Here is a 12,603-nt window from a genome sequence, read left to right as displayed (position 1 = left end):
TTGTCTTTTCGAGCACATTAGGAGAGGGTTAGTTTTTTCGTTTGTTTGTTTTTTTAAGGTTAGGTTCATATTGTCAGGACACCGCAATTATAGGCCCCGAAGGATTAGAATCCTTGCATGGGTTATAAACTACCCCTTTCTCCCCTTATTTTCAATTTATTCAATGATAAGGGATGGTGGTTTCAGTGCTCAATATGCACACCAGGGGAAAGTCATAAGTTATAGAGTAGCTACGCTACTAAATGCACACATGGGGGGACTAACTAGGAGGTTTTCATGTGAGGGGTAGGGGCTTTTATACCTATATCATTTGGACCTACAAAATACACAATGTATGAGGTACATATACGAGTAAAGGATAAGTGGGGATTCATGCATTTAATCAAAAATAGTTTACTATATTTCATAGGGTACACAGACAACTAGGCATCCTGTTACTTTGTAATAATGGAAAAGAGGAAATTTAATGAAGTAATTTTCATTAAAGTATAAGGATTTTACTTAAAAATTTATTTTAGAGAAAATAAAGAAGTATTTGCTAATTCTTGTAATTTATATAATGCAATTTTGTATAAACACTTAAAACGGGGGGGGGGGGGTTAAACATGCATATGTTATGTTATACCCCAATTAAGAACCATGGATAACCATATTATTCCTGTTATCAGTTATCATCAGAGATCCAAAGCGATAACATACCATTATTGAAAACCTTGTCAACATGTTATAAATAAAAATTATGCTCAGTTATAATTGAACCATATATGATAAAATTGGATATGACATTTATATCTAAAAACATTAAACATAAAAATGGAAATTAAAATTATATTATTACTGATTTTGATTCATCAATTTAAACAGGTAAACCATCTTTTTTAAATTATATAACAAATTTTGCTAGCGTGATAAAAAAGGGTACCCAAATTATAAAATCGTGTTATCCCATTCGTTGACTTAAAAACTTTTGGTTCTTTTAAATTCTGGTTGGTAGGTTCCAAACTAGTTTGTCCAATAATCTTGATGTACATAAGGGGTAATTTTGTTTATCATCATTATAGATGTATATTAATCTATAGTCAATTGTCTTATACCGTAACATGACTGAAGTATTGAAATTAGGTTAAAGGCATTTAAAGAATATCTATATTACTTCTTTAATTTAATTTATTTTATTTTATTAATTAAAATCATTATTTTCAGACTTATTCAAGAACAATTTTCCAACGAGAGCAAACCAAAATGGAAAAAGCCATCAAGCTTTTTCCTTCATTAAAACCCCAACAAATCTCAGACGAAATCAAATTAAACCTTCTAAAGAACGCGAAGGAAAAAGTGAATAAAAAGTCTAAACTTATAGTGAAAGCATATTATAAAATCCAACTCAAACAAATCCTAGAAAAATGGATTAAACGGCTAGGCGGTGAAATAAAATCTTCAGAAAATGAACAAAAAAATCTTCCAAATAAAAAGTTTATTTTTAAATCAAACAAATTTGAGCTTGGAAAAGTTCATATAATAAACAAAAAGATTGGAAGCTTAGACTTATTAAGACACCCAAAAACTGAAAGTTTCATTAAAAAAGAAGTACCACAAAAATTCTTTACTTTTGATGCTACAAAATTTAGATTTGGGGATTCGTTCAAAGTTAAATCATATGGACATTATATGAAAAAGCCAAAAAAATCACAGAAACTCTTTCAATTTAAAGCAAAAAATTTCAAGTTTGGAAAAACTTTTACAGTGAAAAAAGAAAAGAAAATATCAATTACCTACAAAATGCCCAAAGCTCATGGGTTCGAGTCCCACAAATTAAAAAGTAAAAATAAACTGTTCTTTTAAAATTCAAAAATTATATTTGTGCCAGTGAAAATTAATATTAATGTTATGAATTAATTATATTCATATCTTTAAACTAAAATTGCTAGTTATTATTTATCTTTATGAAATATATTTTACATATTAATGTTTCTTTTTAAATCAAAGTAATCTTTAAGTAAATATGTTGTAAAACTACTTTAAAACAGGATACTTTTTAAGACTAGATTTTTAAGATAATTCACATAAAATAATATACCTCGCTTAAAAATCATCATTAAAATCAAGTTAAAAGATAATTATATCAATAAAAAGATGGTGTCAAAAAAGGAAAAGAAAAAACTTATTAAAATGATTTTAAAATTGCTGCATTCTCTAAATTAAACTATACTGATCCAATAATCAGTATCCTACGGTTAATTGAAGAAAATCTTCGCCATAAAAAAATAACGTACTAAAAAGTGTGTACACATTGACCTAAAGTTGCGTGTACTCTTTGATACTAGAAAGGAAAACTTTTACTTAACTAAACAAGGTTATTTACGTCCAATAGTAGCTTAGCACAAAGAAAAGTATGGATGGACAGACAAAGAAAGTGAGTTGTAGAGCAGAAGTTAGGTGGTCATATAAAAAGAGTGCGAGGAAAAGGAAAAAAAATAGCAGTTTATCTTGAATAGCCGGTGAGACAATCACACTTTCCCCATAGCTTTACGAGAAAAACGGACCGACAAACAAAATAAATTATTGAGTAGCTTCGCTACTAATATTTATCATGTTTAAGTTTGTTTATTTATTTAGAGAATATTCGAGAATGAAAGATCGCATTTGAATTATTTTTAGGATCCAAGCTACTTTATAATTGGCTATTGGTCCGTCAGTCTGTCGATCATGCTCTGTTGCACACTAAAATGATAAACTCGACTTTCTATCAGAGATAGACCGACATCAACTCTATAATTTTCCTGATCTGTCGGTCTATCTCTATTGCTATGGGGGCATAAATTTTTTTATAGAGAAATCAATATCTCAGTTGACAAGAAAGCAAAAGACTAATTAAAACTATACATATATGCTTCTCCTTTACAGTTCAGCTTTGTATAACCATAGGAAGGTTTATAACTATTTTAGGAGAGAATAGCTCAACCCTCATAAGAGAAAACTCACAAAGAAAAAAATTACCCCACCTGTGGCCACTAGTACAATTACAGTGTATAAACTATCGAAAAGATGACAAGATAAAATAAGATTTGTTATAAAAGGATTACATAACAATTAGTAAGGCATGAAAAATGATCACGAATTTTTAAAATCTTGCAACTTTTCTTTTTCTATCTCTTCCCTTTCTTTCTTTCCCACTTTTAAATCTAATTTATCAATGAAAGTGTAATTTCAAATCCGCAAATTATTAAATCATAGAAAATGTTCTTTAGATATCTAATATTAGATTATGTATTGTATACAACAAACCCTTTGATTACACGACTTTTGTTCAGACAGTATAAAGCTATGAGAAAGATTCGTGCGTAGGGGGAAGTATCAACCCCCGGCCCTGGTAAAGTTAAGGGGGTAGATACTGTCTCCAGGATGTCCACTCCCCCAAAGTCCTCTTAATAAGGGTCTACACTCTACACCTACCTTAAATTTCAGGGGAAAATGTATAAAATTTGCGTCATTTTACTAGTGGAAGGACGCTTGTTTCACCCTTCAGAATGTTGGTTTTGTATAGGGTTGACAATCTTAAGGGTGCATAAACTCCCTTACTCTAAAATAAAACTCTTCTTGTTGTTTATGATACATCTCCCTACTCCCCTCTCGATTTTGGTCTAAAGGGATTTTCAAAATTTTGAGTGCGCTTCGTGGAACCCCGTGGTAAAACCCAGTGCCCCCTAATAAATGAAAATTGTGTCTTTTACAGGTCAATATATTTTTTCAAGCAATTGATTATAATGATTTTGCATTAAAGCAGTTGATATATTTCTTACTTTTATACGTTCAAATGCTGCATAGGATTAGAAAACAGGGCTCTGCAGCTACGCGCGCCAGCCGCCTGTAAGCCTCAGTAAAACCAATCTTTTACCATTTTAATATTCAGCTGAAAGTGTAAACCTTAAACAAATATGGCAATAATCTCTAAATTAAAAAAAATTCAATGCATCCAAACGAGTTTTAATTTGAGGCTTAGTCGCGGCTTTTGCCCACTAAAAAAAGGTAAATTGTCTAAATTTATGAAATGATCTAAAATTAGATTTCTTTAAATTCAGTTCTGTGTTTACTTTTTCGTTTCGAGTTTGAAAACATTTTTCTCCTTATCATGCAGCACATATAAACATAAAACAATATAATAGAGTTTTTTCTAGACAAATATTTTCCTTACTTTTCCAGTTAACCAATTAATATCCGCTGGATTAGAACTGGTTCTCATTCATACCGAAAAACCATTTATAGCATTGTATTACAGACAATTTTCAACGAATATTAAAATAAAAATCTTAAAATTTATATCAGTTTTCGTAGACGGGACTTTAGCCCCTCAGGGCTAAAAAAAACTGGTTTTAATCTTATTTTTTATTTTAATATCCGTGGAAACCTGTCTATGATACGATGCTATAATCAACTATTACAATTTTAAATATTGCTTGTAAATTTCAGTTATGGTTATCAGAATAGCCTTTTAATTAATATTAAAACGGTTGTAAACTTCCATTTTTCTTTTATGAACGTAGGATGTCTTGTTTGTCTGTCTGTTTGTTTTCTAACCGATATTGTAATCCTTTACAGTTAAGGTTCTTCTGGCTCCAGAGAAAAGATTAATCGCCCCTAGAAAAAAGTATACTACTGTGGTATCCGCCTAGGATAAATGGCAGACACCAGAGTTCAAATGACTACGGCAGTGTGAACAGACGTGGACACCTATACTATAGAGAAGCTACGCTTCTCTAGCAATCACTAAATAATAAACAGAATCTATTCAGTTGTTCCTTTATTGAAGGTCTAAGGATTACTAAAGTTATATACAACAAACAATAGCTACACAGATAGGAATAAATAATCATAAATAAAAGCAATATAATACATATACAATAGTCAGTTTGGGCAATAATGATCCCCCATCCCTGGAAAGGGTGGGGGGAATTAACAATACAGCTTAACCATAATAAGGCTGTCAGAATCAATCATTAATTTTAGGCATAGGGAGGGGGTCGGCAGACCCCTTCCCCAGGACTCGAGGGAGGGCCTTTAGCCCTTCCCCGAACCCCGGTCAGGGTTGCCATAGGCATGGCTCACGGTTGCCGAATACCACAACTCTCCCCTCGGAAGGCTGGGAGGGGGTCTCCCTGCCAGACTTCCGACAGTGGTTGAGGCCTTCGGCCCGCTCCTTAGGGCTAAGATATATATATACAAACGATAATGATTCAATGGAATCCTAGTGGTGATTTTCAGGGCTGATGGGCTCCCAACGTGGGATAGAAGGTAGAGGCTGGCTTTGGTTGGACACGTAGCTCGGCGCCAGCAGGTGTCAGGTTGGCGTGGGGCACAGCCGCTGCGGGGCCCGTCAGTAACGGGGCATTCTGGTTGTTGTTGGCAGCGGCTGGGGCACTGGCTACCAAGTTGACCGTCTGAGCGACAGCCTGGCCTCCCGAGGGGCCGCGGGGCTTTCCAGAGGGTGGTCCAGGCCTGCCTGGGCGGTCATGCCCGCTATCGGCTGATTGCATGGACACCATTTCCTCGGCTGCTTCCCGGCTGATAGGAATGGCATCCCAGTCTACTGAAAAGTCCCGGGACTTGGCATGGGTGAGCCGGGCTCTGGCCAGGGCCTTCCTGTACAAGGTTGGATGGTACAGGAACACTTGTGACATCGCATTCATGGCGGCCCGTACACCTCCTTGTGCGGCTGCCAGGGAAATGATGGTCAGATCCCCCAGCAGTTTGAGGATCAACAACAGCAAACACAGTATGGCTGCGCCATCTCCCCACTCGTGAATAGCTTGTCTGAACCCAGCCCAGACATCCAGGGCGGCCTCTCCTTCCTCCGCCAGTCGGTCGATATTGTAGGACACGATCCCATGGTCTCCGGTGGCCGAACAGCTACCTTGCTGAACGCATGAGCCATAAGACAGGCCGGTCAGCATGGCGGCTTTATACGCTGGGAACGCTAGCAGCTGCTGCCAGTCGTTCAGCTCAGCCTGCGAATACAAGCCTCCCGAACTAAAGTCATCCAAGGGTTCTGTCAGCAGCTGCTTGGGCGTATCCAGCGGGGGTGGCCTCTTCTTAGGTGCGGGGGTTAGCTCTATCCAGCCTTCCTCCGCGTGCACAGTTAGGGGGTAGGTGGAGGAGCAGGGAATCTTGGTGGCGTGGCCACTATACACCCTTGTCACGGCGTCTACGAATCCTGTGGGTTCCACTGGTACTTTGTCCCAACATTCATTGCTCTCACGGACAACATATTTGTTGCGTTGGCAGGTAAGCTGGAGCAGGACATCTCCCCTCAGCACAGAGAACGTGCTCCCCTGGACACGCACCGGGTGGGCCGGGTCTAGTTGCTGGAGCTTCCAGCAATTGGCCGCTACTTCTTCTGCCGCTGTGCTTTTCATGCGTGTCTCCAGGGTAAATCCAATGTAGCCTGCATGTATCTGGGCCTGCAGGGGGACATCCACATCCCTGGCCGATACTCTGGGCAGCGCTGCCGCGGCCGGGTCAGCTGCCACGAACAATGCTGGGTGGTTGGTGGCATGGGCCTCAAAGTCGCAGTTCACTATTGAGGTGGGGGTGGTCATGTTGATGAAGAACTGGGCTTGATGGTCAACCAGGAACGCATCCATCACTAGGCTAGGCTGGAGGCTGCGGATCAGCCTCAAGGGGCAATCTCTCCCCAGGTGGTCCCACACGTAGGTGGCTTCCCCAGTAATGCAAGACAGCTCAGAATGGGGACATTCTAGGGTCAGGTGGTCAGATTGGGACTCCACCCGTCCATCCTCTACTACGTAGGTCTCTTCCTTGACCAGCAGCCGTCGTTCCTGGAGCACTAATTCATTGCGGTACAGCTGGCCCTCGAAGTGGACGTCCTCCCCTTCACAACCCACCCCCTCGGGGCTGTTGACCAAGGCGCCCACCATGTCGAGGGTGAAGAACAGGGGATGGTTCAGCTGGAACGTCAGTGGCTGGGTCTTGCCTGGCAGCGTGTAGACTCGGTTCCTGGCCAGGTCTCGGCACGTTTCTGGATCAATCTTGGTTGGCCTCATGAGGGTGGGGACCGAGGTCACCTTGAGGTGACCCCATACCCCACACCTAAATGTCCACTGGGACACGGTGAGCTGACAACTGTATCCTGTTGTTTCCCTAATCTTGACTTGCTGCAGGACATGTACCTCGTGGCCCAGGGGCACCTCCTGGTGTAGCGGTTCCGTGCTACACATCTTCTCCTTATTGTAGGCTGTGACGTGGGTGGGGTTGGCGCAGTCCCACCCTACCAGGACGTAGCTAGTTGTAGGCCACACGGCTGCAAGCAGTAGTCCCCACAGAACCATCTACCTCGCACACGCGGCTGGGGATCTTCGGCTCGGGTCACGGCTGCTTCTTGGGGCTGGACACGGCTGGGTTGCTCCTGGCTAGATACAAATTTCCATTGAGCGTTATCTTTGTGTGTCCGGGGCATCCCGATACCCTCCCCAATGACAGACTGACAGGCGACTGGTGCCTGCCTGGGTGTCGGCTCCCCTAGCCCCAAGGGGTCCCTTCCCTTGTCCATGGCATGCCCAGTGGCATGGGGCTGAAGTGCGTGTGGCACAGGCTCGCCCTGAATCACGTCCCTCCCCTGCCCTAGGAACTCAGGTGCATGTGGCACAGGCAAGTCCTTATATCCCCAAATTTCAATCTCCCCAGCCTCTGGTGCAGGAGGCACAGGCAAGGTTGGGGGGTTACAATAATTTGGATACAATACATTGGTCAAATTTAACTTATCCTGGCTCGACTGGAAGTGATGGGCAGCTGGGTTCCCTCGGCTGGCAGGGGGCGCTGGATGGTGTATGGCTGGGCTCTCCCTACGGGCTGGTGGCGCTGGCTGACTGGGGGTGACGGGTGTCACCCCTTCCTCTGGGACTGCTGGCTCGTTCCAGGATCCAGGTATCCAGGATCCAGGTATCTCGTGTACTCAGGTACAGAGGCAATCTCATGACTCATCATTTCACGTTTCACATTAGCGTTACGAATGCCACGATTTAATTCGTCTATCAATAATTCAAGGTCCTCATGGCTGTAGGCCTCCCTATACAAGGCACACTTTGTGGATATGTATGCTTGTATAGGTTCTGTCGAGTGTTGCCTGTAATCCCTGAAGGCTTGCTTCAAAGTCTGGGATTCAAAGGCTGGACGAAATAACATTTCACACTCGGCCTTGACTTGTTCGTATGTCAAGGCTTGGCCTGCCTCGCCAAACAGATGAGAGGCCATCTCCGCCGCTTGCCCCACCAGTGACAGTAAAAGGGCGTTTCGGCGGTTTAGTGTGTCATGGGGCGGCACGCGGTAAGCCGCCCATGACATCTCGAGTCTGCGGATGTGGGAACTCCAGGATTGCTTGGGCGGTCCTCTATACTCCGGCAGGTTACTCAGCATCAGCTTGCGGTACTCGGCTGGAGCCGGTTGGGGGTCATCCTGGAGCCATCCTTGGGCTTGGTTGCCTCCTGGCGCTTGCGGCTGCTCCATCGGGTCAACGGTTCAGCGGCGGGACACAAAGTTCTAAGTCAATACTATAAATGGTTTACACTTGAGGCTTTCTAGCCTAGCAGCCAACACTGTTTATCACTAGGTTGGTAGTTTAACTACAAAGATGTAACTTAGATGTACTTGTCACTAGTTTTTCTGAGTTGTAGAGTAGGCTGGTAGGGGTAGATAGCTGTTGGGGGTCTGAACTGCTGTCAGGAACTGATTGGGTTTTCCTTTATCACACTATAGATAGGAGGGAGAAGCTTGTAAGTCTTGTTTTCTAAAAATATCTCTGTTAGATGCTATGGAGTAGCTCCGCTCCTGTGTGTGTGTGTGTGCGTGAAATATCCTTTCCTTGCAACGCGCTTACGCACCGTCAAATCCGCGCACACAGGTAAAACGCGCACTTATCCCTCAACCCGCTCTCTCATTGGTCCGCTTTGTCCGTTGAATTTTGTGATACGTCCCGAACTCTGCTGCGCGACCCGTAAATGGCGCTCTGTTCTCCCGGTCGCTATCTCCACACCGTGGGTAGGAGGGGGGAAGCGCGTGAGGGGACGGGGTAAAACCGTCCGTTCCCCCTTGTGGAGAAGGGGGGAGTGCTGTGGGTTTGAGGTAACTGTGTGGTGAGGTAATTGTGCCCTCTTTCCTTAATCCTGGGCTTATTGTTATGTCACCTCGATTGTATTCTCTTCAATGGATGGTGGGCCCCTCCCTTTCCTCTGGAATAAGGGGTGTATTTGTTGTGCTGGAGGCTTGGGTGGTTAGATTGTTTATCAATGCATTGTTATATTACATCTAGATTCTATTTTTGGCCTTATCACAATACACCACAGATTTGCTTACCAAGCCTGTTCTATTTTTAGTTTTATCACAATACACAACAAATTGTTTAACAATCCTTGCTCATAAATCTATTGTTCAGCCTTCACACTAGGGTGGTAATCCCTACAATGTGATATAATATCTGCTTTTCTAGATGGGTGGCTGTGTTGTAGCCTCTCAGGATACTTGGAGTTGACGTAGTTTCCTCTGCTTGGTACACTACACTCGTATGTTGGCTCGCAGCTCGCAGCTATTTTGCGTGTTTCAGCCTGTCGGCGGCAGGGAATGTCCCGTCCTGCAGCGCCGTATATCCGAATCCAGCTGGTGGCGGCAGGGAATGTCCCGTCCTGCAGCGCCGCTGGTTCGAATCCTTGGCTTGTTTCAGTCTGTCGGCGGCAGGGAATGTCCCGTCCTGCAGCGCCGTGTATCCGAATCCGGCTGGTGGCGGCAGGGAATGTCCCGTCCTGCAGCGCCGCTGGTTCGAATCCTGCTACCTCTTGCAGTAAATGTTGGCCTATTTTCAGCCGTTTACACTTAGTTGGCCTGTTTCAGCCCCTCCGCAGGCCTGTTTCAGCCCTTGAGCGCTCAATTCTCCATTAGATGTCGGCGCTTCTCGCGGTTCTCCGTCAAGTTTCGCTGCTCTCCGCAGTCTCTCGTCCGATCTTGCTAGATTTCGCTTCCACAACTGCCGGATGCAGAGTTAGACCTTGCTATCCAGGGTGGGTAATTCAGGTTGCTTGTGTCAGTTTTGCCAGTTTCACTGCTGGGAGTACCTTAGCCTCAGCTGCGCGTCTGCTCTACACTTGTGGTTTGCCGTAATCTCACACAGCTGTCACCAAAAGTTTTGGTATCCGCCTAGGATAAATGGCAGACACCAGAGTTCAAATGACTACGGCAGTGTGAACAGACGTGGACACCTATACTATAGAGAAGCTACGCTTCTCTAGCAATCACTAAATAATAAACAGAATCTATTCAGTTGTTCCTTTATTGAAGGTCTAAGGCTTACTAAAGTTATATACAACAAACAATAGCTACACAGATAGGAATAAATAATCATAAATAAAAGCAATATAATACATATACAATAGTCAGTTTGGGCAATAATGATCCCCCATCCCTGGAAAGGGTGGGGGGAATTAACAATACAGCTTAACCATAATAAGGCTGTCAGAATCAATCATTAATTTTAGGCATAGGGAGGGGGTCGGCAGACCCCTTCCCCAGGACTCGAGGGAGGGCCTTTAGCCCTTCCCCGAACCCCGGTCAGGGTTGCCATAGGCATGGCTCACGGTTGCCGAATACCACACTACCCCTCAGCGCCCTCTATTTTTTATTTCTTCTTATAAAACTAAAACTAAAATTGCCCGTAGAGGCCACTAGGGCCCGGCTGTAGACACTTGTCATATAAACAGTCATATAAACAATCCTTTAACCTGTAACAATCAACATGTTGATGCATCAACTTTGCTGTTGAAGAGTAATTTATTCACAACAATGTAAAAACAAAAGTCTAAGAGTAGGAATGTTTTCTCTGTAATAAGAACACATACGAGTAGATTGTTCTAGAACTATTCAGTCCAAAATTTGAGTACTTAAATGTTTCATACTTGACAAACTCCTTAGTAATAATCCAACTACCACCAGATCAACAGGACACATCCTCTTACATAATGGCCAACAACAAGCTGACTCTGCTATATTTTGCTGCCCCTGGCCGCGCAGCTGTCTCCAGAATGATTCTGGCTTATGCAGGTAGCAACATTTATTATTTCTCATGGATCTAAAGGGATAAGACATTAGCCGATAAATTTGTGTACTTAACAAAGGATGATATACACAATTAGCTCTTTTTTGAATTACTATCATGAAAAAAATTTGTAATTTTTAGGAATATGAAAGTTAAAGAATTTAGGGGGCATGAGCTACATGTAACTTTACTCCCGATTTTGTATTTAACAGTGACAAAAATAATAACACAGCCGAGTTCCTACAAAAGGGTATCCATGTAGTTGTCTGGATTATACATCTTTTAATTCATACTTATACTTTTATTGTAGGAGCTGACTATGTGAACAAAACCGTCGACTTCACCGAGTTCGGCAAGATGAAGTCCAGCCTGCCCTTCGGTCAGCTGCCCACCCTCACCTTGGAGGATGGAAAGGTTCTGTGCCAGAGCTTGACTATTGCCAGATATCTGGCTAACAGGTACAAAAAGTTCGGTTTTCAGAAATAAAACAAAAACATTCTAAGTTTTTAAATAAATAAAAAAAACTAAAAACAAATAGAGGAAGTAAGAAAGAAAAATTTGACTTTGACTGCATAAATTTAAGTGTGGGATTTTAACTGTTTAACTCTATTAGGAGCTTGTATAACAGAGACCGTTTAAAATCAAGAAAGGGGCTCGACTGTAAAGGGTTAGGAGGGCGGACTTGACCTATCCAAAGAATTTCACTATTGAAAAAATCTTTTATCCAGTTCAAGTATATTTCCTAAATCAAAATTATTTTAGATATCACCTAGCTGGCCACACTGAAATGTGCAAAGCCGAAGCCGATGAAGCCGTTGACACACTCAACGACATCCAGTCAAAGCTTTTTGGCGTTTTCTTTTCCACAGACAAGAAGGCCAAGATGGCAGAGTGTATGCCCGCCTGTGAGAGCGCCCTCAAGAACCTGGAGAAGAGGCTGGAGTCACGTGGTGGCCAACATTTGGCGGGAAATTGTCTGACCTGGGCAGATCTTATGTTGCACGGAGTTGTGACTCTGCTGTGCGCTGTGGGCGGTGAAGATGCTCTCAAGGGATGTGATAAGCTCAAGAATTTGAATGAGAGAGTGGGAAGTATTCCTAATATCAAGAAGTATGATGCCACCCTCCAATCAAGCTAAACAAATCTTTAATTAATTGTATACCAAAATTTTAAGTATTTACATGACTCAAAGACAACTTTATACTGAATATTAACAACCTAAATTAACGACAAATTTTTCCCTGTCAATATATCCACGTATTCTATATCCATTTTGAGACGGCATTGCATTTATAAAATAAACTTTGCATTACAATTTTTTTCTGAGCTTTAGTTTAAAATGTTCCTGTGTTTAAACATTGTGATTATTTATATAAATATTATATAATAATATACTTTTAATCTTCATGCTTTAAAGATTATATCATATAGATTTCTTAACAAATATTCTCAATGCAATTCTAATAATTTACAATAAAATACATTCATTCAATCAATTTGTCACTAAAAGA

At 42.0% G+C, this 12,603-nt stretch overlaps 1 protein-coding gene across 1 annotated transcript; it reads left to right on the top strand.

Moving 5' to 3' along the window:
- The first annotated feature begins 10,859 nt into the window (after nucleotides 1-10,859).
- Nucleotides 10,860-12,584, top strand: LOC145313793 (glutathione S-transferase 4-like). Its single transcript, XM_080153407.1, has 3 exons — nucleotides 10,860-11,097; nucleotides 11,403-11,550; nucleotides 11,855-12,584. Exons 1-3 carry the CDS (start codon nucleotides 11,016-11,018, stop codon nucleotides 12,228-12,230), a joined length of 606 nt encoding a protein of 201 aa, XP_080009533.1. The 5' UTR covers nucleotides 10,860-11,015; the 3' UTR covers nucleotides 12,231-12,584.
- Nucleotides 12,585-12,603: the final 19 nt, after the last annotated feature.

The sequence above is a fragment of the Acartia tonsa genome, chromosome 3, assembly GCF_053477335.1.
Source record: "Acartia tonsa isolate MP-2025a chromosome 3, ASM5347733v1, whole genome shotgun sequence".
Lineage (NCBI taxonomy): Eukaryota > Metazoa > Arthropoda > Copepoda > Calanoida > Acartiidae > Acartia > Acartia tonsa.
Note: the sequence above shows the minus strand (reverse complement) of the source record. Positions and strands in the feature narration are given on the sequence as shown.

What these genes read in the sequence shown, in the direction of transcription:
- LOC145313793 (XM_080153407.1), top strand. Translation starts at nt 11,016, where the DNA reads ATGGCCAACAACAAGCTGACTCTGCTATATTTTGCTGCCCCTGGCCGC. An exon ending in AATGATTCTGGCTTATGCAG is followed by an intron (nt 11,098 to 11,402) that starts GTAGCAACATTT and finishes CTTTTATTGTAG; the next exon opens with GAGCTGACTATGTGAACAAA. An exon ending in GCCAGATATCTGGCTAACAG is followed by an intron (nt 11,551 to 11,854) that starts GTACAAAAAGTT and finishes AAATTATTTTAG; the next exon opens with ATATCACCTAGCTGGCCACA.